Source organism: Podarcis tiliguerta (genome assembly GCF_965153285.1).
Source record: "Podarcis tiliguerta genome assembly, contig: HAP1_SCAFFOLD_109, whole genome shotgun sequence".
Taxonomy (NCBI): Eukaryota; Metazoa; Chordata; class Lepidosauria; order Squamata; family Lacertidae; genus Podarcis; species Podarcis tiliguerta.
Window position 1 is genome coordinate 1 of NW_028148667.1, and position 27,664 is coordinate 27,664.

The 27,664-nt window shown below is 42.2% G+C and overlaps 3 protein-coding genes across 4 annotated transcripts in view; 1 reads left to right on the top strand and 2 right to left on the bottom strand.

Moving 5' to 3' along the window:
• Positions 1-1,547: 1,547 nt before the first annotated feature.
• Positions 1,548-2,024, bottom strand: LOC310669963 (multifunctional methyltransferase subunit TRM112-like protein). Its single transcript, XM_083458538.1, has one exon. The coding sequence runs from the start codon at positions 1,983-1,985 to the stop codon at positions 1,608-1,610; it is 378 nt and encodes a 125-aa protein (XP_083314664.1). The 5' UTR covers positions 1,986-2,024; the 3' UTR covers positions 1,548-1,607.
• A 3,181-nt stretch (positions 2,025-5,205) lies between these two features.
• Positions 5,206-26,349, bottom strand: LOC310669962 (DGAT1/2-independent enzyme synthesizing storage lipids-like). The gene is made up of 3 exons (XM_083458537.1): positions 25,227-26,349; positions 5,713-5,814; positions 5,206-5,496 (listed from the first exon to the last, which is right to left on the bottom strand). The coding sequence occupies exons 1-3, from the start codon at positions 25,275-25,277 to the stop codon at positions 5,305-5,307; spliced, it is 345 nt and encodes a 114-aa protein (XP_083314663.1). The 5' UTR covers positions 25,278-26,349; the 3' UTR covers positions 5,206-5,304.
• The window catches only part of LOC310669964 (DGAT1/2-independent enzyme synthesizing storage lipids-like), a 61,540-nt gene continuing 46,533 nt past the window's right edge, over positions 12,658-27,664 (top strand). Inside the window, exons 1-7 of one of the 2 annotated variants that reach the window (XM_083458541.1) lie at positions 12,658-12,819; positions 14,293-14,668; positions 15,897-16,061; positions 17,528-17,718; positions 18,114-18,174; positions 18,654-18,793; positions 19,396-19,927. In XM_083458541.1, coding sequence (XP_083314667.1) covers positions 14,389-14,668; positions 15,897-16,061; positions 17,528-17,718; positions 18,114-18,174; positions 18,654-18,793; positions 19,396-19,500 — 942 coding nt within the window. In that variant the 5' untranslated portion in view covers positions 12,658-12,819; positions 14,293-14,388 and the 3' untranslated portion in view covers positions 19,501-19,927. Of the gene's footprint in view, positions 12,820-14,292; positions 14,669-15,896; positions 16,062-17,527; positions 17,719-18,113; positions 18,175-18,653; positions 18,794-19,395; positions 19,928-27,664 lie in introns of those variants that run through there. The other variant, XM_083458540.1, reaches the window with a different exon arrangement.

Here is a 27,664-nt window from a genome sequence, read left to right on the forward strand (position 1 = left end):
TACTCCTGTCATTCATCATTGTGCCATACAGTGGCATGTAAGAAAATGTGTTCTGCAGTTGCTGTGCCTCCTTAATGGCTTGGGAAACACCCACACCTCCAACTAAGCTGGCATGGTTTTGAAATGGGCTGGCACACCCCCCATTAAGGTGTTATCCACCCTGCATTGTTGAAACTCTCACTATGTGGGTAGTGAGAACTTCAATCAATAATGCTATCAGGGTGACAAGAATGGAGCCACTGCTGAATGAATACCACATAAAAATTGCAACAAGTGTGACTGATTTCCCCATGACTGCTTACTTGGATATTTTCTGTAGATATTTCTGCAGATTTCATTATTCTAGTATCATTATTTTAGTAAAAGGAACCGGTCACTTTGAGGAATTTTGTCAAAAAGCAGGATATAAATCTAAATAACTTAAACTGTGTAAAGAGTAAGCATACTGTGACTAAACTTGCACTAAATTTTTATTGCCATGGCACAATCTACATCCGCGGCACTTTGCAAATGATTCTAATTGTCAGGCCTGAGGAATCTCTCCCTCCCTTCCTGATGTTTTCAAGGAGCCAGGAGAAAACAAGAAGGCTTTTAAGTATGATTTATTCAGTCACTGCTGTAACACAAAGAATTCCAGTCTTTACACCATCATGGAATTATTCATTCTGACTCCTCCTCATTTCCCCTCCCCCAGCAGCATCGACTCCTATGGAAGCTTTCCATTGCCAAACATTGTTGTGTACGCTGCTCTGGTACCCTCAGCGACTGCTGCATCCTAGGGGATGGAGGATCTCCCATCTCTGCCTGGTTTTTTCTCTCATAGTTTGGCTGCAATTCAAAGCCGTCTCTCTCCCCCCTGTCAGCTCCAGGAGAAGGGGGGGGGGGAGAGATTCCTCTCATCCGTCTGCTTCTTCATTCCAGTCCCTGACACCAATACTGTCAGGCATCATAAAGAATATCTACCTCTCATCTCTATAATAACATTCCCCAACACACCCAATGATTTTCAGATTGAAAGCTTGGGCCTTTGTTCACATCATCTTCAGGAACAAATGCCCAACAAATTCTTAAATCCTGATCAGGCTACTCTGGTATTCATAATTGAGGCTATGGCAGAAAGAAATCAGCTAAGATGGAAACTTGAGTCTTTCAGGAGCTAAAAGATAAAGGGGTGTGTGTGTAAGTGTAAGCCTGGTTGCTCCCGCAACTCTAGGTAGCTAAGAACATAATAAAAACACAGCAACACATCATCGATTAAAAGCCTCCTGATACAGGATTGCATTCAGATGTCTTCAGAAATTTGTGTAATTGTTTATCTATTTGACATCAGATGAGGGTGTTCCACAGGGCAGGAGCCACTCCCAACTACGAAGGCAGCTTGCCTGATTCCTTGTAACATCACATCTTGCAGTGAGGGAACCACCAGAAGGCCCTCAGAACTGGATCTTAGTTCACGAGCTGAATGATGAGGGTGGAGACACTCCCAATATTCAGAGCATCTCCTCCCACCAAAAGAAAAATAAGGGTGCTGGGCTTTCCACAGGAACATATCCTACCCCCCTCACCCGCAAGACTTGCTTCTCAAAGCTCCATTGACACAAACCAGCTCAAGTCTCCTCTTTGCTCAGCAACATGTTGGGTATCCCTTTAGTTATGGGAAATTCACGCCCAGTATCTGGGCATTTCAGCACACCTTCCACCACTTCCACCTCCATCAGCACATGATGGACTTTTCGAAGGAAATCCTCATTGCTCTCGAAGTCAGGGATGGGCTCAGGGGACAGGTCTGATCGGTGAACAAAACTCTCTGCTGCCTCTACCAAAGCTGCCCATTCCACCTTGGGTACCATCCGCGCTGTGAACTCCGGGTTGAAATCGACATTGTTCACCTTCACTTCTGTGGCCTGGATACGAAGGGGGAATCCTCCACCGGGCCTCACTCCTCGCACGTGGGAGGTGAGCATGTTGTGCGTCAGGAGCTTCATGTTTTCAGGACAGCGGCCACCAAAGCAAGCGAAGGTAATATGTGCCGGTGGAGACACTCCTCAGGTATACAGTGGCAGGGCCATTTAGTGCTTTAAAGGTTAACACCAACACCAACACTTTGAATTGTGCTCAGAAATGTACAGAGAGCCAATATAGATCTTCCAGGCTGGGTGTTATATGGTGCCAGCGGCCGCTCCTTATCACCAGTCCAGCTACCAGAATCAACACAGAATTAACCTGTGCATCCATGGACAGCTGTGAGTTCATAATGACCCCAAGGTTGTGCACCTGATCCTGATTATTCAATACCTTCTGAATAATCCTATTATTCAATACATGGCAGCACGGCTTAGGTTTGCAAAGTTGCATCTGAAAAAACCACAATACTTCTGGAACAATGTCCTTTGGACAGATGAGACCAAAGTGGAGAAGTCTGGCCTTAATGCACAGCACCACCTTTGACGAAAACCAAACAGCATATCAGCACAAGCAGCTTGGGGGGGTGTGATTTGGGCTTGTTTTGTAGGCACAGGAGCTGGGAACCTTGTAGTCATTGAGTCAACCATGAACTCCTCTGTATACCAAAGTATTCTAGAGACAAATGTGAGACAATTTGCCCGCCAGCTGTAGCTTGTTCAAAATTAAGTCATGCTGTTAACAGGACAAGGATCCCAAGCATACCAGGAAATCTACCACAGAATGACTGGAAAAAAACAGAATCAATGACCTAGTCAAAGTCCAGACCTCAGACCAATTGAAATGCTGCACAATACTTTAAGATAGTTGTGCATATACAAATGCCAGCAAACTTCAATGAGCTGAAGTGAATGTGAGAGACTGATAAAGTCCTACGGAAAATGATAGCTTCTTATTGTTGCTAAACGTGGTTCTACAAGCTATTTAATAATAAGATGTACTTAGTTTTTCACACATGGCTTTTCCATATTGTCTTTATTCCTGTTAAAAAATGGCATGGTGTAATGTGTCATGTGTTGCTGTTCATCTGAGGGGGGGTGTATAATCACATTTTTAAATGTGGAATTGTTCCCAATGTAGTAAACATTCATACAGATTTGTTTTGGGGTGCCTCATAGGAATCATAGAATAATAAAGTTGGGGTGAACCACAAGGGGCATCTATGCCAACCCACTTGAAGCCGAATCACTCCTTTTCGAGAGCAGATGGGCCTCATGCCTTCCTCCACAGACATCCTATTGGGAGAAAGCCAGCTAATGGGTGCTAGACGAGCAGGCCTCTGAGTTCCTGGGCCCTTGACCAGGACTTGCCAGCCACAGCTGCTTTGTTGACCCCTTGGGATAACTCTGTGTACCTGCAGAGGTCTGCAAAACACAGGTTCAAACCAAGTGAAAGCTTATCTCTCTTGTTACAGTCAACAGGCCTTAAACCTGTTCAACGTTGACTGTATTGTTTCCTACATTGTCCTTTGCTTTTTCTTTGAGAAAAAGCATTTTAGTTGCACTTGCTCTGATGTTGTTAATGCTCTCTAAGTGATACTCTTCAGTTGGAAAAAAGTGTTCTAAAGTTGTTGCTCTAAAATTTTACTGATGTTCTATTTCATATAGTATCATGATTATGTTGTCCAGGTCTTGAGACTCTATTAGCATGCACAAAAACATCTACATATGGGATGAGTTCCACTTTCAAACTGTTCAACCATTTTGCAAGGAAGGCAGCCATGTCTGTCCCCTCTTCTTACTCTGGGACCCCCTCCCATCTCAGATTCCTTCCCTTGACCCCAGTCAAGGGAATATTCAACTTGAATATTCCTCAAGTTGAAGCTGTAAAACTGAGGCAACTTACTTTAGCTGTTTAACTGCACTTGGATTACCCTGATCCAGATTCATTGCTGAATTGACTGTTTTCGTTAGGTCAGTTGCTATTTCCACCAATTATGGCTATCTTTTTGTTTTCTCTACTTTTTTCCTGTATGTTTAGAAAGGTTGAGCCATTATAGGACTCAAATCTTGGAGCGACTTTATAAACATAAAAGAGTTGTGAATTATAGACATTACTCTTTCACTTGTAATATTATTTCATGTTTCAGTTAAGCACTCGCCTTCCCATTATAAAAAGGGAATTATGGGTGTATTGCAGGATAGGGCAAGAAAGCACTCGTATGTCTTTGAAAACGTAGGACCTTCTGCACACACAGCAGGTGCTGGGTTACTGAGCTAGGGTCCCTTCCAGATAATTAATAAACAATCCAGCACAATTCTGTGTATATCAGCTTAGCTTTAATAACATAATTATTAATGCTTCCTATAACAGACATCTCATCAGAAACACTGCAACTGTTTTATATGGACTAGTTAGCTTTGCAATGCTTATCAAATCGTTCTGAAAGAGCTCTTAACATACACACAGTTTTTTCCTCCTAGAAAGTGCGTGTTATGGAGAAAGCTAAAGGCATCAGAACCAGAGGCAACTCATTTATTCCAGCTATAGAAGCACAATATGTAACTTCTTTCATGCAAATGTCTTTGTATACTGAGATGTGTTGCATGATAGTCCTTGTCGCTCAATCCTGAAAAGTGGCTTCTTCAACATGGAGGGTTGGGCCAGAGCAGCCAGGGTGAGGAACCCCCACTAGGAAACTGCTCATCTGTCAGTGAATCCAGCCCACTCTCTTTATGGTTTTTTTTTTACCAAGAGCACTGTATGAGAATGGCAGAGATACAACCAAACATAAGTGCCTTGGGCTGCTTGGTACGTATTAGTTTTCCTGCATAGTTGTTACCTCCAGCTATGTGAGGAAAACTGCAGAAATGCTATTGAGTTATATTTCACTATGCTCAGTGCTATTTTTCCAGAAAAAGAGGTGCCTGAACTCACTATGAACACCTCCCTCGTTCTCTTAGAATGGCAATGGTTGGCAGGGCTAGTGACAGAAATCAGTCACCTCCTGGTTCCATGCCTGAAAACAGCACAGCAGGGCATGGGTGAAAATAGCAGAGTAGCATGGAGTCACATTCACGTACAGAGTTGCAATAAGTCACAGTGCTTATTGGGTCCCCCACTGGGGGAGCGGGGTTGCAGGGACCCTCCGGGGCAGATTCTGGGGCATATGGTGGGGAGAAGAAGTCCTATTGCATGAGCAGATCTTTGTGCAGCACTACATAAAATGCATAGGTTTTTCGTGGTCTCAACAAGTTCCGGAGAGGGAAAGCTGACTGATGAACATAATGAACAAAAGTCGTATAGAATGAGCAAGTCAGTAGGCAGAATACAATTTATACAACTGAAAGAGAGAAACCAACAGGAAAACAATATTCTACTTTTTTACTTCCTTGTGTAGAGTTAACTTACTTTTTCAGCCAGCTCTGCAGCTGTTATATTTGGATCATATGGGATGGGTTCTCCAATATATGTCCTCAGTTTCACTGGAAATGGCCCATATCCGGGAAGGCAGATAAGTCGTGTTTTCCCATATAACCACTTGTCAGCCCTATGTATGAAAGGGAAAAGAGTCTGTAAAAAAGCGATCCCATATCAAATTTGAAATTAGTTGGCATTCTGAGTTTTTAGCAATCCCAATCAATCCATCCCAGACATGAGGTTAAATAATTTGAGTGCATATTTTTTAAGAGACATCACAATTTTTTCAGATAAGTATACATTGAATAAACTACTAGTAGGTACGAAATAGATTTTTTAAAAAAATATCATTGTACTGTATATTATTAATCTGTTTATTGCCTGATATCAGATCTCTTGATCAACCAAGGAATATAAGATATTTTTCTCACTTGACTTTCCAATGTTCCTGTATGTTTCACAAACATTTTGTGTAAACATAGGGATGATGGGCTGAAAGAATAAAAGAAATACAAAATCAAAAGAAAGGTGAAAACTGGAGAATTACTGCACCCCACCTGCCCCACCTTTATTTTGGTTAAGGACTAGGAATAATGCTCCCCATCTGGGATTACAATGACAAGCCAGATGCAATTGACTTCAAATTGCACATGCTGTCCCCCAGATTTTCAAGAATTGAAGAGGAAAAAAGCTATTTTTCTTTTTAAATGTACCGTATTTTTCACCCTATAGGACGCACTTTTCCCCCTCCAAAAATGAAGGAGAAATGTGTGTGCATCCTATGGGGTGAATGCAGGCTTTCACTGAAGCCTGGAGAGTGAGAGGGGTCGGTGCGCACCTAGACAGTGAGAGGGTGCTAGATCAAGGATGTCAACACATTATGTCTTATCTAGGATAATCGTGAAGGCAATGCAAATTGGAGAAAGATCACTCACCACTTTTGCCTCCAAAGCTACCCGAGCGAAACCAGTGCTGTTATCTCGCTTTATTGGCTGAGGGAGCCAGCGTATAGCTTCTGGGTCATGTGGCCAGCAGGAATAAGCTGCTTCTGGCGAACCAAAACAGCGCATGGAAATGCCGTTTACCTTCCCGCCAGAGCGGTACCTATTAATCTACTTGCACTTTGACGTGTTTTCGAACTGCTAGGGTGGCAGGAGCTGGGACCGAGCAACTGGAGCTCACCCAGTTGCAGGGATTCAAACCACTGACCTTCTGATCGGCAAGTCCTAGGCTCTGTTGTTTAACCCACAGCGCCACCAGTGTCCCGTTGGAAACATAGCCTGATTCAAATAAGGTGCCTGAAACATTATTGGAAGAAGAGGTTGAGGGTGTAAATGGCCAAAAGCAAGCCTGCAGCTTCCAACTTTCTTTTTTGTGTGAACACTCCATCTCATTCTGGGCTCATCCATTGTTGTAACTCAGATGGGAATCTGTCAGGGCAACTTGTCACTGGGAAATGAAGTGAGGCATGCTTTGAGAGGATTGCCCCAACAGCATAGGTGGGATACAATGAAATATCAACACTTGGTTACGAGTTTTATTTTTCCTTACATTCCTCATGGTCACATCCATCATCTTGCTGATATTTTATTTGTATGTTGCCTGATACATGGTTTGATATTTTATAGAATTGTTTTATGTCACATTTCACATATTTTTTGACAAAAAGCATGATTTGAATTTAATAATTTACCTGGTAGCCGATATATGCTATGATCACATATTGAAAAGCACTCTCTCCCTGTCTCCTTGAAAAGTCTAGCGACAAGGAAGAAATAGTCAATAGTACAAACTGGGTGATAATAGATAATAAGCACTGGTCCTTTAGGGAGATGTTCCATGCCAAAAACTTCATAACCTGGAAACAATACAAAATGCCACAAATAAGTATTACTTTGTGAAAAATAAATGAAAGATTGCAATCTTTTATTGGAAGAAAACAGTGCAGTTCAGAAAACTGAAATTTAAGATCAGGTAAAAACCTCTCCTATATGTTTCAGTGTTCTGGATGCTAGGTTGTCATCTATACAGATCAAGACTTTCTCTGTTGTGATCCCAGAACAAATATCTCTGCTGGAATATTCCTTCCTTGCTTACTTTTGGGTGCAGGTGAAAACATTTTTGCCTAGTCTTTGAGTATGCTAAAACTGTGACACTCTTTCAATCTCCTTTAAGCATTTAGATGTGTTATAATACTCATATCTTCAGACCATTCTCTGAATCACTTTATACAAAATGAGAAAATAGTTTCCCAGACAGATGCACCCTTGACCAATGTCCTAAGTAGCCACAGGGTTTCATCCTTATGACCCAAACTTGGTTTTAGTAATGTATTTCTGATTTATGCTTCAACATCTAAAGCAACATCACTCTGGGAAGCGATGAGAACATAAGATGGATCCTCTTGATCAAGCCAAAGCTCTCTGTATTCCATCATCCATCCAAATTAGCAGCCATCCAAATTAGCAGCCATCACCACATCCTACGCTGGCAGATTCCAAATGTCCAATACTGTCAGGTGGAGGTGAAGGACTCAAGTCCAGCATTCATTTGTCAGTTAAGTCAGAGCAGTAATCGCATACATATAGGTTGGTCCATTTTACTCTGTCATGTAGTGCCTGAAATTCAGTCACAGACTCATTAAAAACTGAAATTCATCAAGCGGTTTACAATATGATGATGATCATATCTATCTACATCTACATCTATGTCTACATCTATATCTATTGTCAGGCTTTGGGGGGTTTTATCCCCCCCTCCCCCGGTGGCAGCAAGAAGCAGAGAAAAACAAGAAGAGTTCTTACTAATGAGTTTATTCAATCATCACAGCGAGTGACAATGGCATTGCTCCAACTAAGATCCTCTCCACTCCCTTCCTACCAACAGCACTTTTCCTTACAGTGGCCTCCAGGGGCTAATTGTCTCTGAGTCCTTTGCTCTTGCACTCTCAACGAACGCCGGGTTCTGGGAGAAGGGGGGTCAGAAATACTCTCCAGTGATAACATCTCAGCTGGCTGCTCTGGCTCTGTCTCCTCACCAGGGCATATCTGTAACTTGCCTTGGAATGCCCCAAAATTTGCTATCAGCCTCAGTTTTTTGCTGGTTATTCATCTTCTTGTAAAAACAGAGCAAAAATGAGGATGCACAGAGAACCAAATAGACTACTCTCAATAATGGATAAAGCAAATCAGAAGCATAACTAACCACCCTGGGTGATCCACTGAGCTCAGGTATTGCTGTGAGTCATGAAGGCCGCTCCCTGCAAGGCCCTTTCCACCTGGCCTAGGGGCTGGGGCCCAGACTCACCAGCTCTGCTAAAGCGGTGCCTGGTGAGACCAGAGGGACATTGCCTGACAACAAACCCTAACTATTGGATTATTTTGCCCCATCTTTTAGTGCCTGCCAAACAGCTGTGACATGCTTATGATAATGTTTTATTCTTTTGTTAGTTAGTTATGCTGTTTTAAATGTGCATTTTATATTTGACCTCACTTAGCAGTGGGTTTTTTTAAAAAATGTTTAAGTTTTGTTTTTTCTTAACTTATTTTGTGGAATGTGTATTCTGTAGTTGACCTCCTTTCTAATGTTTTATTTTGAAATCTTTGGGATAATTTAGTTTGTTTGTTTAGTTAATTATGTTGCTTTGACTGTATACTCTATATTTGACTTTCTTCAGATTGTCTTATTGATGTTTTAATGTGTTTTAAACTGCTTTTGAGATTTTTCTCAAAATATAAAGTGGTATAGAAATGAAATAAATAATTAGATAATCTAATAATTAAATAAATGGTACTACTATTGCAAACAAAAGTGGGCCTAAAAAGGTTGATGAGGGCGTTCTCAGGATACTGCCAAAGAGAACACCTGGCTGTGAATTGCAAGAAGTCAAACTAAAGAAAACTAAATTTTCAAGAAATTATAGGACCCATAGGTGGTATGTGAATAATCTGTTGATTGAACAAGTTAAAGTCTTTAAATACCTTTGCCCTATTTTTCATTCAGCAGGGTCATGGGGAGCACATCAGAAATATGCAAAGGAAAAAGCATCTCAAAGCGCCAAAATTCTGACAGGCTTTTTACATACAAAGGTGGCAATCGTATACCATCAGACCTGTTTAAAGCTAAACCCCTGGCACAGTTATTATATGGGCTCAGATTTGGACAGGGCCTCACCTTGGATCTACAGAAGCTGTTCAACCTAACTTCCTAAGGCAATTTGTTTCTGTTCCATCCTGTGTTCCAAATGCTTCATTGCGCTTAGAGGCTAGTCTCCCCTCAGTTGAATTACAGGTTTGGTGTAGGACATTTCATTATTGGCTTTGCCTAAATTTAAACCCCACTGGTCTACTACCCTTAGTATTGTAAAATGGTCATCAGAGTGCTTGGACTAAAATTGTCAACCAAAAGCTTTACTTTTCTGGTTTATCATCACAACAGTTATTAACACTGGGATTCAGTAAAGTAAATAATTAAATTAGACAGCACCTAATTGAACGACAGAATAATTTGGCCACAATAAGGCAATTTTGTCCATGGTATGATTATTTTCTACCTAGTCATTTTGACAGTTGGGCACCCTATTTGCGAAATTTAACAATTCCAAAATACAGTCATGCTTTCACTTTCGCAAGCTTGAATAAACTGCCTTCAGCTGTACTTGAGGGTCAATTTCAGAAAATTCCACTGGAAAAACAATGATGTCCATTTGGAGATGGCTCATGAGCTTCTGGTTGAGCTTCTGGTTGAGTCAGTGGCTCATGAGCTTCTGGTTGCACTCTTTATAAAGATTTGAGGAGTGAGGGTATTACCCTTCTACTATTGTCCATGCTGGGTTGCTCAACCATTGCTACTGTGTCCTTTCTTCCAGCAGATCAAGATGACCAGGTGGCAGCAAAACCAGCAAAATACAAGGTTTTTAATGGGGGCAATTAGAATAAGATCTATTATTTGATTATTTGATTACTGATGTGTACCTCCAAAATGTATTTTGTATAGTTAGGTTTTTACCTCTATCTTCAGTACATTTTATTTTATTGTATTCCAATGGCTAGTGGCTGAGGCAAATAAAGATTCTTCAGATCAACTTCTCAGGTTTTATGAGGATTTATAAAGGGAAATGATCTATCTGACAATGGGCTCAGCACAAACCCCGCTATCGATGCATTTCTGTTCTGCCTTGCCACTCCCTTGCAGAAACCTGAACCAGGGTATGCCCTGCCTAGGTAAAGGTAAAGGGACCCCTGACCATTAGATCCAGTCGTGGCCGACTCTGGGGTTGTGGCACTCATCTTGCTTTATTGGTTGAGGGAGCCGGGTGGCCAGCATGACTAAGCCGCTTCTGGTGAACCAGAGCAGCACACGGAAACGCCATTTACCTTCCCGCTGGAGCGGTACCTATTTATCTACTTGCACTTTGAAGTGCTTTCGAACTGCTATGTTGGCAGGAGCTGGGACCGGGCAACAGGAGCTCACCCCGTCGCGGGGATTTGAACCACCGACCTTCTGATTGGCAAGTTCTAGGCTCTGTGGTTTAACCCACAGCGCCACCCGCGTCCATACCCTGCCTAATGGGCCTTTAATTTACTGAGACAGTCTCATGGTTGCCACAGAAGGAATGATTCCTGAGCTGCCCCAGGACCTATAGGTTTTATGATCAAGAGCCATGAGTTACTTCCCTCCCTTGGGACAGTGAATTCTCAAAACTTATTGTGAAAGTGAGCAGAGAGGGAGAGATTTCTTGGCAGTGATGGGAGACTGAGTATTGGAGGGATTGTTCTGTGGTATTACGGCAGAGGATAAAGGTGTAGTGTAACTTGATTTTGTTTGAAATGTATAGCACAGGATAGTACGCACCCTGGAAATGATCTCTTTCAGCTTCTGCCTTCTGGAAGAAGGTATAGGGTTATAAAGGCCAGGACTAGCCGCCTGAGAAACAGTTTCTATGCAAATGCAATTCTGGTTCTAAACACAGCATAAGGGGTCTCTATGTATAGTGTATTTTAAAATGGGGTTTTAGAGTTTTTAGGGGGTTTTGAATGTTTTATTTAGTTTTTTATGTTGTTTTATGTAGTTTTGTGGTAGTTTCATGTAGTTTTTATGTAGTTTTTCAAATTTCATTGTTCTGCATGGGACAATGACAATAAGGATATGGTAATCATAATCGTAATTGTTATGAATAGATTGTGGACTTCCCTTTTTTTGCCGCCATGGTGAACAATGGTTCTCACCATAGCATTAAACTCTCCAACGTGGTCACCATGCACAGAGATTCTTCTGTTTTTTAAGCTATATCCGAATTCAGACTTGAGAAGCAGGCATGTTCTGGAAGAAGGAGACAAGTTAACCTGCTGCTGAATGAATCAGCCACTGAGTGCCAAGGTCTCCATCTGGATAAGATTTTAATCATAATTGGATTGGTATGTGGTAGAGAGAAGCCTTTGTTTTCTCTTTATATATTCACCATGCTTTTTTTATAATATGGCATCTCTTCACCGAAGCAAAACATTAGTTACTAATGGATTGCAATTATTAATGGATTGCAAGAGGGAATCAATCAGAACTTTATAATGCTTATGGATTAATTCAAAGAATGAAACTGCGTGGAACATATTGGGATGTTCTGTGGCAATACCCTCCCACGGAGGATTATAACTTTGACTTATTATGGTGTTGATGAGATATCAGCTTGTTATATTCTTGTTATAGAATTGGGAATTAAGGTAGGCACTTGACAGGTTGGCTCTCAAGTGTCATCCTCAACACTCTCAAGTGCCTTCCTCAACACTAAAGCAAAGAGGGCTCCCTCATATTCTCAGGAGTGTCAGGCGATGAAGTAGAACAGTGCCTGGAAGGGAATCAGCAGCTTGCAAGGCAACATCTCACTCTGGAAAGCCTGTGGTTTTTATCTGCCTTTTAGAAGACAGGAGTGCCTGGCTTCCTGTGGTCCATGGGGTCACAAAGAGTTGGACACGACTAAACAACTAAGTGGTTTTAATGAGTTTTAATCAGCTTTAACTCTTCTTCAAGTGATTCATGAAGTGACTAGTGAAGATAAGATACATGTGCTTTTATGTTTTCTGGTTCTGTTTGGCTTTTACAAGCCATGGATATTTGTTCTTAATGAGTCTATGACTGAATCGCAGAGTGTTGCGAGTACAATTCCTACCTTTATTCCTTAGTCAAGAACTGGTTTTCTGTGACCCAATATGTTATTGTACATTATAAATGTTCTTGTAGGTGTGACTCCATACTTATGTATGATTACAAATGGCCACGACTTCCCAGAAGCAGCCTCCCCATGTCTTATCTCTTTTTCACAATGCTTGGTTTGTTCATACAGATGGCACACCCACCACTGTCTCTTTAAACCTCCACATAAAGGGACATGTCTCCATAGTGGTGGAAATTAGCCTACGAAAAAGTAGAGCACCAGACAAGACTTTTGCTGCTCTCAGAGAGAGGTGACCAACGTGAAGGCAATTTAGGCTTACCAGGAATGTAAGTAAAAGGTTTTGTTCATAGAAACATAAAATGTAAAGTTGGAAGGGGCCCAACGGGTTGTCTAGTCAACCCCCTGCAATCTCAACAAATGATTCTTGCTTAGTTTTGCAAATGTGCTAGTAGTTGTGTTATTTGTCAGTTTCTGTGCATGCGTCAGCAGAGAGAGAGAGACAGAAATTCTGCCTTGTCTATGTGTGTGTGTAAAAACCAGTTGTATGGAAATCTTAGCCTGTTTCCACATTGTCAACTTAAAACACAGCTAGGATGTTCTCTATTTACGGAGATGAAATTAAGCACTTACAGCTTTTCAGATATTATAACACTGAGAAGCAGAAATTAAATTCCTCCCTATAACACAGCTATTATTGGAATCAAAACAGCTGGGGTATAAAGCCTGCAAACCCTTATCAGTTTTGTCACTTTTCCCATACTTTTTTGTTGAAAGATGTAGTGGAGATAAAGTAAAAAAATATGCAATATAACTATGTAAAGGTCTGTTTTCAGCTGACTTAGTAATTTGTAGACAAAAATGCAATGGTTGTGTATTGTGGCATGGTCCCCAATAACCCAACCGGGAAGAAGTTCTAGAGGCAGTGATAACAGGGTTTGGCCATCGGCATCTGTTCTTCTCTGGCAGCAATGCTGCTATTCCACTTCACATCCCCAGAAAGAGGCACTTTGCAGTGAATTCCAAAATGCTGCCACCCATCAGCTCACTATTTCCCCCACCCTCCCTCTTGTTCAGTGTTGTGTTCGCTCCATATAATTTGAGTCAAGTGGATAGCCTCAGTACAAGAAACAACTGTGTAGCAGAGATCGCTTTTACTTTGGAGGCACAAAGACACACACTCTCTCTGCTACAAGAAGTCTTCACTCTCTGAGCCCAGAGAGCGTTTCGACGTATAAAGTTTTTGCTGAGGAAAAGTGCACACAGAAAGTGCAAAGTCCGCATGCTCAAAAAAGTCCTGCAACTGCCAGAGTTCCCTCTGTGCAGACGTCTTGCAATGTGTCTAACTTCCTTCAGATAAGCTCTTCACAAATCCGACACATTTTCCCCAGATCATTCCAACAGTATCCATGTCTCCAATGCCCCCAAACAGCGAATGATGTGAATGTAACTTGAGTTCTTTATCTATCCTGGGATATGTGTTAGTTTGCCCAGCAACACAAAGAGGACAGTCACAAGATGCATGCAGCTGCACTTTTAGGAGGCGGGGAACCCTTTCTGCTGACTCAAAGAGAAGTGACCCTTTCTCACTTTCCTTAATACTTCAGCAGTGGACTGAAACCAGCTTGCTTTACAAGAAATAAATGGAGTCATACACTTGTCATTTTGTATCTACTTGTATCTACTTGGCAAGTTACAGTGGGGAAAACTAGGAAAATATTAAATAGCAGGAGATTTCATGTAATCATGAACGCTTCTGGAATGGCAGTTCAAACTGATATACTGCATTTTCTGTTTTCCAGGTAAACAGTGGGGGGAAATACCATCAAAACCAAAGAAGGTTTAACTGGATTGGCTTCCTTCCTTGGCATACACGTGGGGCTTCATATCAGGAAACCATGAGCTTCTTTACTCAAATGCTGGGAAACTGGATTAGTTTTCCTTACTTGGAAGAATACCTGAGCTCAAGGACTTACTCTTGGTGGTTGAGTATGCTTCTGATTTTGCCTTGTTCAATCATTATAATGACGTATTTGTTTATCTGTGCAATCTCATTTTTGCTATATGTCTACAAGAAGAGGAATAACCAGCAAGAAACTGATTTTGATACCAAATGTTGGAAAAAGCCAAAGCAAGTTACGGCTCAAATTTTAGATACATATGGAAAGATATGGCATGGTGAGTAAATGTTTCTTTCATACCAATAATTCAGCTACTATACTTTCATAGGACTGAGCATCAGAATTTCAGACTTGAGGCCCTGGAACAATAGTTACCACTACTGGTGTTTACCATGTGGTGGGTACACAGCAAATTTAATGAGTATATCTTTGTGTAGTGAGACTTTGAGGGTGCAATTTTGTTCAGCATGGTAAATCTCTAGGTAACCCTGAAGCATACTCCAACGCTCGCTCCCAAACTCGCACCAACCTGCCCGCACAGAAGAGCCTGCCGGCTCTTGCCCCAGCTGCATGGCAGCTAACTGTTTCAGTGCCATGCCCGGAGCACCATGTAACGTTGTGGGTGTGGCACGATGCATCCTGTTGCATGTGCTGAGCTGTGGGTTCCTTTGCTGGCTTTTCCGCTGTCGTCGCACTCTCCCAGCACCGCCCAACGTGATGTGCCAGCGCAGAACGGTGGGGAATGCTAGCAGCAGGAGAGGAAGATCTCTGGACGGGATCCGCCGCACACCAACAGCACCGACGGCAGGAACAAGTCCCGACAAATAAGAGTGCATGGATCCCAGCCGAAACAGTTAGCCGCCATGCAGCGGGGTGTGTGGAGGCAGTGGGTGGACATCACAGAACTGTGTCACCCAACATTTTGTTCCCCCCTAGCATGGAACCCACACCCACCTTCGTACGCCCCTGTGCGTTGGGCGCTGGAACCCCCGTTAGTTGGCTCTGTGAGTCACTGCGTCTGCAACCATTCTAAAGGTAAACAATTATCTCCATAAAAAAAGTCAACAACTTTGGGGTCCCCTGTTAAGAAACGCTCGACAACTCTGGGCAACCTAGGGGTGCCTGGTGGATCTTTGCACCCTGACACCGAAAATGCTTAAGATGGCCCTGATGAAAGTTTCAAGGAGATTAAAATAGCAAGTCACAGTTTTAGCGCACTCAAAGACTAGGCAATTTTTTCCCCACCTGCGCCCAAAATTAAGCAAGGAATGAAGATTCCAGCAGAGGAGAAATATCATTTATTATGTGAGCACAACAGAGAAAGTTCTGGCCCATGTGGATGACAACCTAGTATCCAGAATGCTGCAACATATAGGAAAGCTTTTTAACTGATCGTAAATTACAGTTTTCTGAACCACAGTGTTTTCTTCCAATAAAAGATTGCAATATTCCATTTATTTTTCAACAAAATAACATTTATTTATTGCATTTTATATTATTTCCAGGTTATGAAGTTTTTGGCATGGAACATCTCCCTAAAGGACCAGTGCTTATTATTTATTATCACGCAGTTAGTACTATTGACTATTTCTTGCTTATCGCTAGACTTTTCAAGGAGACAGGGAGAGAGTGCTTTTCAATATGTGATCATGCAATATATCGGTTTCCAGGTTAGTTATTAAATTTAAATCATGCTTTTTTTCTTAAAATATGTGAAATATGATATAAAATAAAGCTATAAGATATTAAACAATGCTATAAAATATAAAACAGCGTATCAGGCAAGTAGGTGAAAAACAACACATGAAATATCAGCAGGTGTCCTCACAAAAAAGGAAGTTGGAAACTGCAGGCTTGCTTTCGGCCATTTACAACCTCAACCTCTTCTCCCAATAATGTTTCAGGCATCGTATTTGAATCAGGCTATGTTTCCAATACAGCATGTCAACCTGAGTCTTTTGGCCCTTGATCACAGATTGCAGGAAAACCTGACCTGACCTCAAAACAGCTATGAGAGTGCTTCTGCTTCTTCTTCTTCTTTTACTCTAGTAATTGCAAGACAATTCCTGTGCTTCCATGCAGAAATTCCATGCTTTCTTGTACAACTTGTCTACATTCTTCCTCAGGGATCTAAGAACTGAAGGAATCTGGATAATGTGACATCTGATCTCTATGCTGTAACTGGAGGCTCTCATATAATAATTGCTGCTTAGTTTAATACTAGAATAGGACAAGATTTAGGAAAATGCATCTCTAAGTTGTTGATTTCCTCAAGTACAAAGAGTTTTGCAAAATTCAATCATTAGTAAAGATGGATGTTCCTTACTGGAAAGAACAACGCAAAGTATGGGATTCTGCTTTGGAGCATCTGCACTAGCAAACCACCTGTGCAAAATCCTCTGTGGCTGCTGGGATGGGGTGGGAGCTAATGGCCAATCAAGCCCTCCCACACACAGCTTTTATGCCCCCATGTGACACTGCAATCAAACACATGTGGCACCCTTGTTGTAGTGTTCATGGCCCTCCACTGCCACTCCCCCCACATTATCTTCCTCTGATGACACCACAAAAAGGTCATGGAAGGAAGGAAGGAAGGAAGGAAGGAAGGAAGGAAGGACGGACTAAGCCCAAAGTGTGCTCTTTGGGGGTATTCTACTGGTTCATTAATGTAGCATATATTCTCCACCCATATATCCGTAGATGAATCTCTGCTGTTTTGCACCAGCAAACCCTCCTCTGTGCCATGTGTTTATCTCTCTCTCTGTCTATATACTATATCCAAAAGCTCTGCAGCCTAAAGGGATTGAAGTTTTGGGTGGTGCAGCAAGCACTATGGAATGTATTTTTATCATAATGCAAACTTGAATGTACTACAAACTTGACTTGAGGAATCCATTTCCAAAAAGGTGGCCACCTCAGCACTCAACCCCACTCAATGTGCTTTCCAAAAAAAGCCTACTGTTAGAACATCTGAGCAAAAGAGGAATTAGCAGAAAGTCCCCCTCCATGAAATCCTAATTGAAATGGACTGGCAGAGAGCTATGCTTGTGATCCATAATAGTGCAATATCTTTGGAAGATATTGCACTACTGTATTGTATCCACACTCTTCTTCTATTTGGGTCTTATTTTGTCAGGATGGAAGACGGCTTTAGATGCAGCCGGGTTGAAAGATTTCAATAAAACTGAATGTGTGGAAATTTTGAAGAAAGGCCATTCAGTGGGCATTTCCCCTGGTGGAGGTAGAGAAGGAAACTTCAGTACTGACTACAACATAATGTGGGGTAACCGCACAGGTTTCGCTCAGATAGCTTTGGAGGCAAAAGTGGTGAGTGATCTTTGTGCAATTTACATTGCCTTCAGGATTATCCTAGATAAGACGTAATGTGTTGACATCCTTGATCTAGCATCCTAAGTAGTTGAGGATGTCAAATTCCCTGGTTGGGGGTCAGATGATATCTGTATTTCCCACCCCTGCTTTTTTTTTTTTTAAAGCTATTATAATCACTTACATTTAAAAAGAAAAATAGCTTTTTTCTTTTTCAATTCTTGGAAATCTGGGGGACAGCATGTGCAATTTGAAGTCAATTACGTCTGGCTTGTCATTGTAATGCCAGATGGGGAGAATTATTACTAATCCTTAACCAAAATAAAGGTGGAGCGGGTGGGGTAAAGTAATTCTCCAGTTCTCAGCTACCTTTGATTTTGATTTTATTCTTTTAGCCCATCATCCCTATATTTACACAAAACATTTGTGAAGCATACAGGAACATTGGGAAGTCAAGTGAGTATCAAGAAATCTGCTTTCAGGCAATGAAGATTTTATAATAATATACCGGTACATTTTTTTAGAAACAGAATATCTTTTTACTACCTTCTAGTAGAGTTTATTCAGTGTACACTGATCTGCAAAAGCTGTGCTGCCTGTCTCAGGACTGAGTGAACATGTCCTTGCTAAGTTTTTTCTTAGATTTAAAAGATAGCTATAATCTATAAAAGTGGTAGGAACCCCAACATGGAGAGGAACTGAGCAGGAAAAATACCATATTCTGCAGTCTGTTCTACAACTTATGACCTTGATTTTTAAAGAGCAGAGAAGAGCTGGCAGAATATGCTGCTTTTTCTTTTCCAAAGGACTCATACTATTTAACGCTTCCTCTCTGGGATGGATTGACTGGAATTGCTAAAAACTCAGAATGCCAACTAATTTCAAATTTGAGATGGGATCGCTTTCTTACACATTCTTTTCCCTTTCATACATAGGGTTGACAAGATGGTTATATGAGAAAACACGGCGTATCTACCTTCCCGTTTATGGAGGATTTCCAGTGAAACTGAGGACATATATTGGAGAACCCATCCCATATGATCCAAATATAACAGCTGCAGAGCTGGCTGCAAAAGTAAGCTAACTCTACACCTGGAAGTAAAAAAGCAGGATTCCCCCCCCCCCCCCCGTTGGTTTCTCTTTTTCAGTTCTATAAAATGGTTTCTGCCTACTGACTTGCTCATTCTATATGACCAAAGAGATAAACTCCATTCTACTCTGCTATTTTCACCCGTGCCCTGCTGTGCTGTTTTCAGGCAACGAACCAGGAGGTGACTGTTTTTTCTCACTAGCCCTGTCAGCCCTTGCCATTCTAAGAGAACGAGGGAGGTGTTCATAGTGAGTTCAGGCACCTCTTTTTCTGGAAAAATAGCACTCAGCATAGTGAAATATAACTCAATAGCATTTTTGCCATTTTCCTCATATAGCTGGAGGGAACAACCATGCAGGAAAACCAATACGTACCAAGCAGCCCAAGGCACTTATGTTTGGTTGTATTTCTGCCATTCTCATACAGTGCTCTTGGTAAAAAAAAAATCTGTAACTGAAAAAAAATGGGATTCTTTATTCTAATGGTTCTGATCGCTTTAGCATTTCCTCACAGATATGAATAACTGTGAATATCCATTTTGCAATATATTGATGTAATACAATATTCCTTTGTTCTTCTTTCAACAGACAAAGACTGCAATTGAAAATCTTCGGGATAAATACCAAAAAAGGCCAGGAAATATATTAAGAGCTATTTCAGAACGATTTGATGAGCATTACAAAGCTGACTAGTCCATATAAAGCAGTTGTAATGTTTATGATCATGCATTTGTAATAGAAAACTTTAATTATAATGTAATTAAAGCTAAGATACACAGAATTGTGCTGGATTGTATATTAATTATTGTGAAGGGTCATTAGCTCATTAGCTCAGCCCCTGGTGTACATGCTGAAGGGCCTAAGTGCCTTCTTGTCCTATCCTGCAAAACTCCCAGAATTCCCCTTTTGGAGACTTACACTGGTAGCACCAGAATCAAAGAGTGTAACGGGAAGGCGAGTGTTTAATTGAACCTTGAAATAATGCTATATCTGAAAGAGTAATGTCTACAAATCTTCTGTATCAAAACAGTGACACTTCTTTTATGTTTATAAAGGGCTGTTCCAAGATCTGAGCCCTGTAAAGCCTCTCTTCCTTCCGGAGGGGAGGGATTGTGAGCGGGAGACGATTCCCGTGTCACTCTCATCATCGCTGGCGCGCCATGCCTCCCAGTTGGGCACCCAATCAGGGGCCACCGCGGGGGCATGGTTTAGCTGCTCAAATGTGGCCGTGCCAGCTCTCCCCACCATTGCGCTTCAGATTTTCCACGAGTCAAGTGTTCCTGCTCATCATGATCTTGTTTGAGCCAAGCACGTGGAAGAGTTACAAATTCGGAAGTTCCTGTTCCGATTCTGGAGTTGTGAGGTTTGGAGGAAGGGGTCCAGTGATTTTACCTGCATTTGTACTCTTATTTCGCCTTAGTAATTTTTGTGGGGCATCTGGAGGGTTCCTGGCTGTTGTTTTGCTTTAGTTAGAGTGAGGTCTCGGGTGGCTGCGGGTCGCTCCAGCACTGCCGACAGCACTGTTCTCCCAGGCTCCTCACCAATCCGGCGAGCCTCTTGGGCTCGGGTGGTGGTTAGGCATTGGAATGTGTTGTTGGTGTATGGAAGGGCAAGGTGTGGCCATCGCCTACCCCTTCGCTTATGAGTATTCTGTTAAAGGAATCCGGTGGTCGTGGATCCTGTCCGATGCCCTGTGTGGCGGGGGGCCTCTCCGAATGGGTGGAGTCAAATTTGCTGTGGTCCAATGCCTAAGCCAATACATTCTCACGTGCTGTAATCAATAAAGTTGTGGCCCTTTCTTGCCCATTAACCTAATATACTGTCTCCACGTGTCTTCATTACCTAAGCGGGGATTGGGTCCTCGAATCACAACACAAATCTTTCTGCAAAAGCTCTTGTGTATGCTCATTGAGTCTCAGGACTTGGACAGCATAATGACGATACTAAAACACTCACTTGCTGAACAAGAACATGGAATACATGGAGTAGGCTTTGTTGTGTGGCGAATCCCCTCCCCCCAAGTGAAATGAACAGACTGGACACATTATTTAAGGTTAATGGGCATAAAAATGCCACAACTTTATTGATTACAGGAATTGGAAGGTATTGGCCTTAGGCATTGGCTCCTATCGACTACCCGGCATGGGGACCGGGAAGGGTTATCCACCAGCCATGGGAGTCCTGTTGAAGTACACCAACTAGGATCCCACGGGTGTCACCGCTCGGGGGCGTGCCGGAGGCCCTCACCTCCCTAGGTTTCAGACAGGGCAACGCCCCCCGGAGTCCTCTACCGGACTACCCGTTTCATTGGGGGAAGGTGATGGTGCTTCCTTCCCCCCTTCATTTGCATAACAGTTAACCCCTGCTAATGCCTAACCGCCAATACCGAAGAAGTTGTGACGTTTGCTACGAGGTAGGCGAAAAAACCAAAAGGCTGGAAGTGCGCCAAGTTGGAAAAATTCCTATGAGGCCCCTTGCGGTGACCAACCGGAGTCCATAGCAAGGTCAAAGCTAGCTAAGCCTAAAGGGTGAGTGGGATGGGAAAACCGGGCAGCTGGAACGGGGCAAAGACGGCGGTCCCCGGGCGTACCTGGCCTTAAATGGGCTAGGCCACACCTCTCCTGCCCGTCAATTGGCAGGCAGGGTCGCGGACACGCACGGGGATTGCCTCTTTTCACGGGGGATAAAACCAGCCCCCTCGTGTGTGGGAAGGGGTGGCCCGCAACCCCCCCTCCTCTCGAGCTCGGAAGTGGCTCTATCAAAAACGATCTTATGAAGCTCTTGTCAAAAGTCCCTACCGGCATTAATGAACGACTTTCAACTCTTTGAATAAAAATCACCAAAAACCAACAGGTTACCATTCTAACTGCTTATGCACCAACACGGGATGTCGATGAAAACATTAAAGATAATTTTCACTCTCAGCTGGATATCAGGGTTTTATATAGTGCAAGTGTAGAATTCTTTGTTTTTGTTGCAGAAATTAAATCTTGTAGCAGCAAGGGTGTTTCCGATGCTGCTATAGCCTCAGGGCCAAACTCCCTTTCCAACATATGTTTCGATTGGATGTTTTGCCATTGTTTTTCACTGGTTAATCCATACTTTACTTGCAAAGTCTTATGTTCCACAAATTTGTAATTTTCATCAATTAATTGATTCAATGTCAAAATACCTTTTTTCATCCAATTTTGCCAAATTATTACAGTATTTTTCGCTCCATAAGGTGCACCAGACCATAAGGCGCACCTAGTTTTTAGAGGAGGAAAACATGAAAAAAAATATTCTGAATCAAATGTTGTACTAAACTATTAGTAGGAGGGAGGGATTCCCGTTGCAGCCAAAGGATTGTTTGAGGCCACCACGAAAGAGCTGATCTTAAGCTTGAAACCAGGACTTGCTCTTTAACCATGCTGCTCCTCCAGTTGCCAATGCCATCCATGTAACCTGTGTGAAGATCAAGCGTGGGTTGTGTCCAGGAACCTGGATGGATTTCTTTCATGTGTGTGCATGTTTTCATCTTTAAATAAGCAGCCCATGCACGTTTCCGGCTCTTATGGCCATTGAGATTAGCCTGGCCGTCTCAGTGGAAATCTGGGGAGGCTGAGGTGGACTTTCCAGTGGTCAAAGTGTGGTTGTGTCTTCATGCCCAGCATCTATTTCCTGCCCTCTTTCCCCACTGCACCCCGCATCCTGCTTCAAAGGAGGAGGGAAGGAAGGGGAGCCATGGATCCTCTGCTCGCAACTGCAGTGGATTCCCTCCGCTTTGAAGCAGGAAAGTGGGAGAGGAGCTGCTTACATGAGTGTAAGCTGCTCCCCTCCCTCTTTCCTGCTTCAAAGGGAGCCAGGGAGGAGGGAGGGACGAATGGAATCCCCTTCCCTCCCTCCTCCCCAGCTCAGCAGCAGCGGTTCTTGCTGGCCTTACAATGAGCTGGACAGCAGCCCCGTCCATCCCATCCCTCCTCCCGCCTCGCTGTAAAGCCAGCCAAAGCCACACACAGGCTCTACGCAGCTCTTGCTTTAAAGGGAGAGCTGCGCAGAGCATGTCAGCAGCAGCGGCTCTTGCTGGCTTCGCTCCCTAAGACGCACAGACATTTCCCCTTACTTTTTTGGGGGGGTTGCGTCCTATGGAGCGAAAAATACTGTACTTGATTTCCAATTTTTATTTTTGGGTTGGCCCATATTGTTAATTTCTCATGCCGAAAGGGGTCAGACTTATTATTTTTATTTATATTCATCCAAATTTTTATAGGTGCTTTAATAGTCTCCAGGATAATAGGATGTTTCATAAAATTGGAGCCGAGTTTACTCAGCAGGTAGGCCAGGTGATATAGTTCCAGATTTGGGAGACCAAAGCCACCTTCCTTAGTTGGAAGTTACATTTTATGTAGTGATATTTTTGGTGGCTTTGTACCCCATAGGCATGATCTAAATAGTTGATTTGTTTTTTGGAAGTAAAATTTGGGAATATATATTGGTAATCCTCAAAGAATATATAAAAGCTTTGGAACAACACTCATTTTGAGGACATTAACCTTTCCCCAAATTATTCACCTTTCCCCAATTATTAACCTTTCATTAATAATTTGATTCAAATTTAATTTTACAATTTGGTCTATATCCAATGAAATCATTATACCCAAGTCTTTGCACTTCTGAATTTGTTGGTTTCTATACTATGTAGCCCTTGGCCCAACTGGTTAAATCTCTGATTTTGTCCAATTTATAGAATATCCCGATATTCTGCCAAAGGTTTTTATTTTCTGCATAATTTTTGGAATTGTTTCTCCTGGTTTTGTAATAAATAAAAGGATATCATCCACAAATAATGAAATTTTGTATTTATCTTTGTTGTGTTTTACACCTTTGATATGCTCATGCTTCCAAACTACTCTTAAGGACCATCTACTTTCGGAGTTCCCTGATAACATTGAGGAACACTGGACCAAAATAAAAACATCCATTGTTGCAGCCCATGAACACCTGATGGATAAAAAAATGCTCAAGAGATCCAGCACTTAGCCAACACTCATGATGCATACAGTTTCTTTAAATCCACAAAGACCATCTATGGGCCACTAAATCATGGCATATGCCCCCTATGCTCAACAGACAGTACCACACTTCTAAAAGATAAAAAAGCTATTGCACTGTGATGGAAAGAACATTACCAACATCTCCTTAACCACAACTCTCTGTAGCTGCTGAAGTCCTATCACAAATTAGAGATGAGCTTGCAGTATCTCCAAATCGGGGAGAGTTGTGTACAGCTATTAACCAAATGAAAAACAACAAAGCGAGCGGATCTGATGGGATACTTACCTGTATATGGTGTTTATTGACATGACTAAGGCCTTCGACACTGTAAATCGTGTTTCCCTTTGGACTATACTTATGAAAATTAGTTGCCCAGATAACATCATTCGGTTCCTCCATGATAATATGACAGCAACAATCACAGATAACAGTGAACCATTCACAGTGCGTTCAGGTGTTAAACAGGGTTGTGTTATCGCCCCAACTCTATTCATTCTATTTAATGCCATGATCCTGCACTTTGTTGAAGGGAAACTCCCCACCAGAGTAGAAATTATATATCTAACATATGGAAAGCTCTTTAATCTGAGTAGGCTGAAAGCAAAGAAAGCAAAGAGTAGGCTGAAAGCTAATAGAGTCTTCCCTTTCTCAAGTCTGTCAGCCAACTCTCAACTGCAGAGTCTTGTCCTTTGTTCACTTAGTTCAATTTCTGAGTCTAACTCTTCCCCTGGGCTCTGGGGGGCCACGTTCCCGACACAAGAGAGGATGAAGGAAGATACTGAAGCGGTGAAATTCATAAAGAGGCTCTAGATAAGATGACCATTTTGGAATTAAATCAAAAAGATCTGATTCTTTGTCTGAGAGGTATATCAGAAGATGTGATGGTGGAATTAAGTGAAAAAATAATAAAATAGCTTACTAGCCTGATTGAATTGGAAGAAGAAACGGTTAGCGTGGCGGTGGACAAAAATTTTCATGTGAAATCTAGATAGGCTAAAGCAAAAACAAGCAAACAGACTGCTGAGTGACTGTTTGTTGTTTTTTAATTCAAAGAGAATTCAGGACAGAGTAATACAGATTCACTACAATGATTACAATGACAAGCCAGACGCAACTGACTTCAAATAGCACATGCTGTCCCCCAGATTTTCAAGAATTGAAGAGGAGAAAAGCTATTTTTCTTTTTAAATGTAAGTGATTTCAATAGCTTTTTTTTTTAAAAAAAGCAGGGGTAGGAAATAGTTGGAACTCCAGATATCATTTGACCCCTAAACAGGATGTTAGCAGTCCTCAACTGCTTAGGATGCTAGATCAAGGATGTCAACACATTAAGTCTTATCTAGGATAATCGTGAAGGCAATGCAAATTGCACAAAGATCACTCACCACTTTTGCCTCCAAAGCTACCCCAGCGAAACCAGTGCTGTTACCCCACATTATGTTGTAGTCATTACTAAAGTGTGATTCTCTACCTCCACCAGGGGCAATACCCAGTAAATGGCCTTTCTTCAAAATTTCCACACATTCAGCTTTATTGAAATCTTTCAAATTGATGGAATTTAAAAGTATCTTCAGCCCTGAAAAAAGAAGCCCCAAATAGAAAGAAAATGCATTTTATATAACGCTTATTTAGGAAATATTGTGGACGCTATACAAGTGTCATTATTCCAAAGATATTGCACTGTTACAGATCACAAGCATAGTTCTCTGCCAATCCTTTTCAAGTAGGATTTCGTGGAAGTGCTGAGGTGGCCACCTTTTTAGACATGTGTTCCACAAGTCAAGTCTGTAGTACAACAGAATGACATTCAAGTTTGCATTATGATAAAAATACAGGCCACAGTGCCTTGCGGCATGCATAGAGAGACAGATACACACATGGCACAGATGAGCCCATGCTGGCTGAATCCTGCCTACACCAACATAAGTTCATCTTTTCATGCACAGGTAAGTGGGTGGAGATTATATGCTGCATTAATTCACCCAATGGACAAATTCACCCCCCAAACAGAGCACTCTGTGCTACTGGGCATTTTTGGGCTCTGTACTTCCTTCCTTCCTTATTTAAATAACCCTTTGGTGGTGTCATAGTTCCTTACTGTGGCTGCTGTGTGCATGCAGAGGAAGATGATGTGTGGGGAGTGGCAGTGGAGGGCCATGAACACTCCAGCAAGGGTGTCACGTGGGTTTGATTGCAGTGTCACATGGGAGCATAAAAGCTTTGTGTGGGAGTGCTTGATTGGCCATGTGTTCGGGTGGGGCCCTGTTTTCTGGTATCTTTGTACCTGAAGAAATCATCAAGTTGGAGAACCAGTTTCCTACGCCTTGTCCTATTCTGGCATTAAAGTCAGAAGCAATCATATGCAGTTACAGCACAGAAATCAGATGTCACTTTATCCAGTTGGCCCCATTTTTTAGATCCCTGAGGAAGAATGTAGAAAGTAACCTCATAGCTGTTATGAGGCCAGATAAGGTATTCCTGGAATCTGTGATCATGGGCCAAAAGACACAGGAGCTGGGCATGTTTAGCCTGGAGAAGAGGAGGTTAAGGGGTGATATGATAGCCATGTTCAAATATATAAAAGGATGTCATATAGAGGAGGGAGAAAGGTTGTTTCCTCCTGCTCCAGGGAAGCGGACACGGAGCAATGGATCCAAACTACAAGAAAGAAGATTCCACCTAAACATTAGGAAGAACTTCCTGACAGTAAAAGCTGTTCGACAGTGGAATTTGCTGCCAAGGAGTGTGGTGGAGTCTCCTTCTTTGGAGGTCTTTAAGCAGAGGCTTGACAACCATATGTCAGGAGTGCTCTGATGGTGTTTCCTGCTTGGCAGGGGGTTGGACTCGATGGCCCTTGTGGTCTCTTCCAACTCTATGATTCTATGATTCTATGACATGCTGTGTTGGAAACATAGGTAAAGGTAAAGGGACCCCTGACAATTAGGTCCAGTCATGGCCGACTCTGAGGTTGCGGCGCTCATCTCGCTTCCGGGTACAGCTTCCGGGTCATGTGGTCAGCAGGACTAAGCTGCTTCTGGCGAACCATGCTTCTGGGTTATTGGAGATCATGCCACAATACTCAGCCATCATATCATTATGTGAGATGAGTTCTTCAGAGGTCCAGAATATGAGAAGTCCATGTGAAATCTACCATATTTTTCGCTCCGTTAGACGCACCTTGTTTTAGAGGGGGGAACACGAAAAAAAAATTCTCACCCTCTCTGCTCAGCACCCCTTCAGCGAAGCTGCATGAAAAACGGAACCCCTTCCATTTCTCCTCCCGCTTGGCTTAAGGGTCGCTGCTCAGCTCTCTGCTGAAGCTGGGAGAGTCTTCCTCTCCTGGCTGCAGCGAAAGGAACCTGAATCCTGCGGAGTGCAGTGGGAACTCGCGCTGTGCTCCGAAGGCTTCAGGCGGCTATCCCTGAAACGTGGAGAGCGAGAGGGCTCCCTCTGCGCTTCGGAGCCTTCGCGTTGCTATCGCTGAAGCCAAGGAGCCTGCATTCGTTCCATAGGACACACACATTTCCCCCTAATTTTTGGAGGGGGAAAAGTGCATCCTATAGAGTGAAAAATACAGTAATAATAAATAATTCAGATTGTAATTTAGTTTTTTGTTTTGTTTTGTTTTTGAATTGGATTATGATTTGATTTGATTTGTTATTAATTGGATGTTCTTAATGGGAAATTTATAAAAAATATTATTATTATTATTATTATTATTATTATTATTATTATTATTATTTAAAAACATCCTTTCCACCCACCCTTGCTAGGAATAGGGGAGCCCTCATCACTGGTATTTGAGGAATGATGAATTCCAGAG

Coding starts and splice junctions, on each gene's coding strand:
- LOC310669963 (XM_083458538.1), bottom strand. CDS start 1,985: ATGAAGCTCCTGACGCACAACATGCTCACCTCCCACGTGCGAGGAGTG.
- LOC310669962 (XM_083458537.1), bottom strand. CDS start 25,277: ATGTGGGGTAACAGCACTGGTTTCGCTGGGGTAGCTTTGGAGGCAAAA. Junction 5,815..25,226: donor TAGCTTTGGAGGCAAAAGTG/GTGAGTGATCTT, acceptor TTATTCTTTCAG/CCCATCATCCCTATGTTTAC. Junction 5,497..5,712: donor CCTTGGTTGATCAAGAGATC/TGATATCAGGCA, acceptor TTTCAAATTTGA/TATGGGATCGCTTTTTTACA.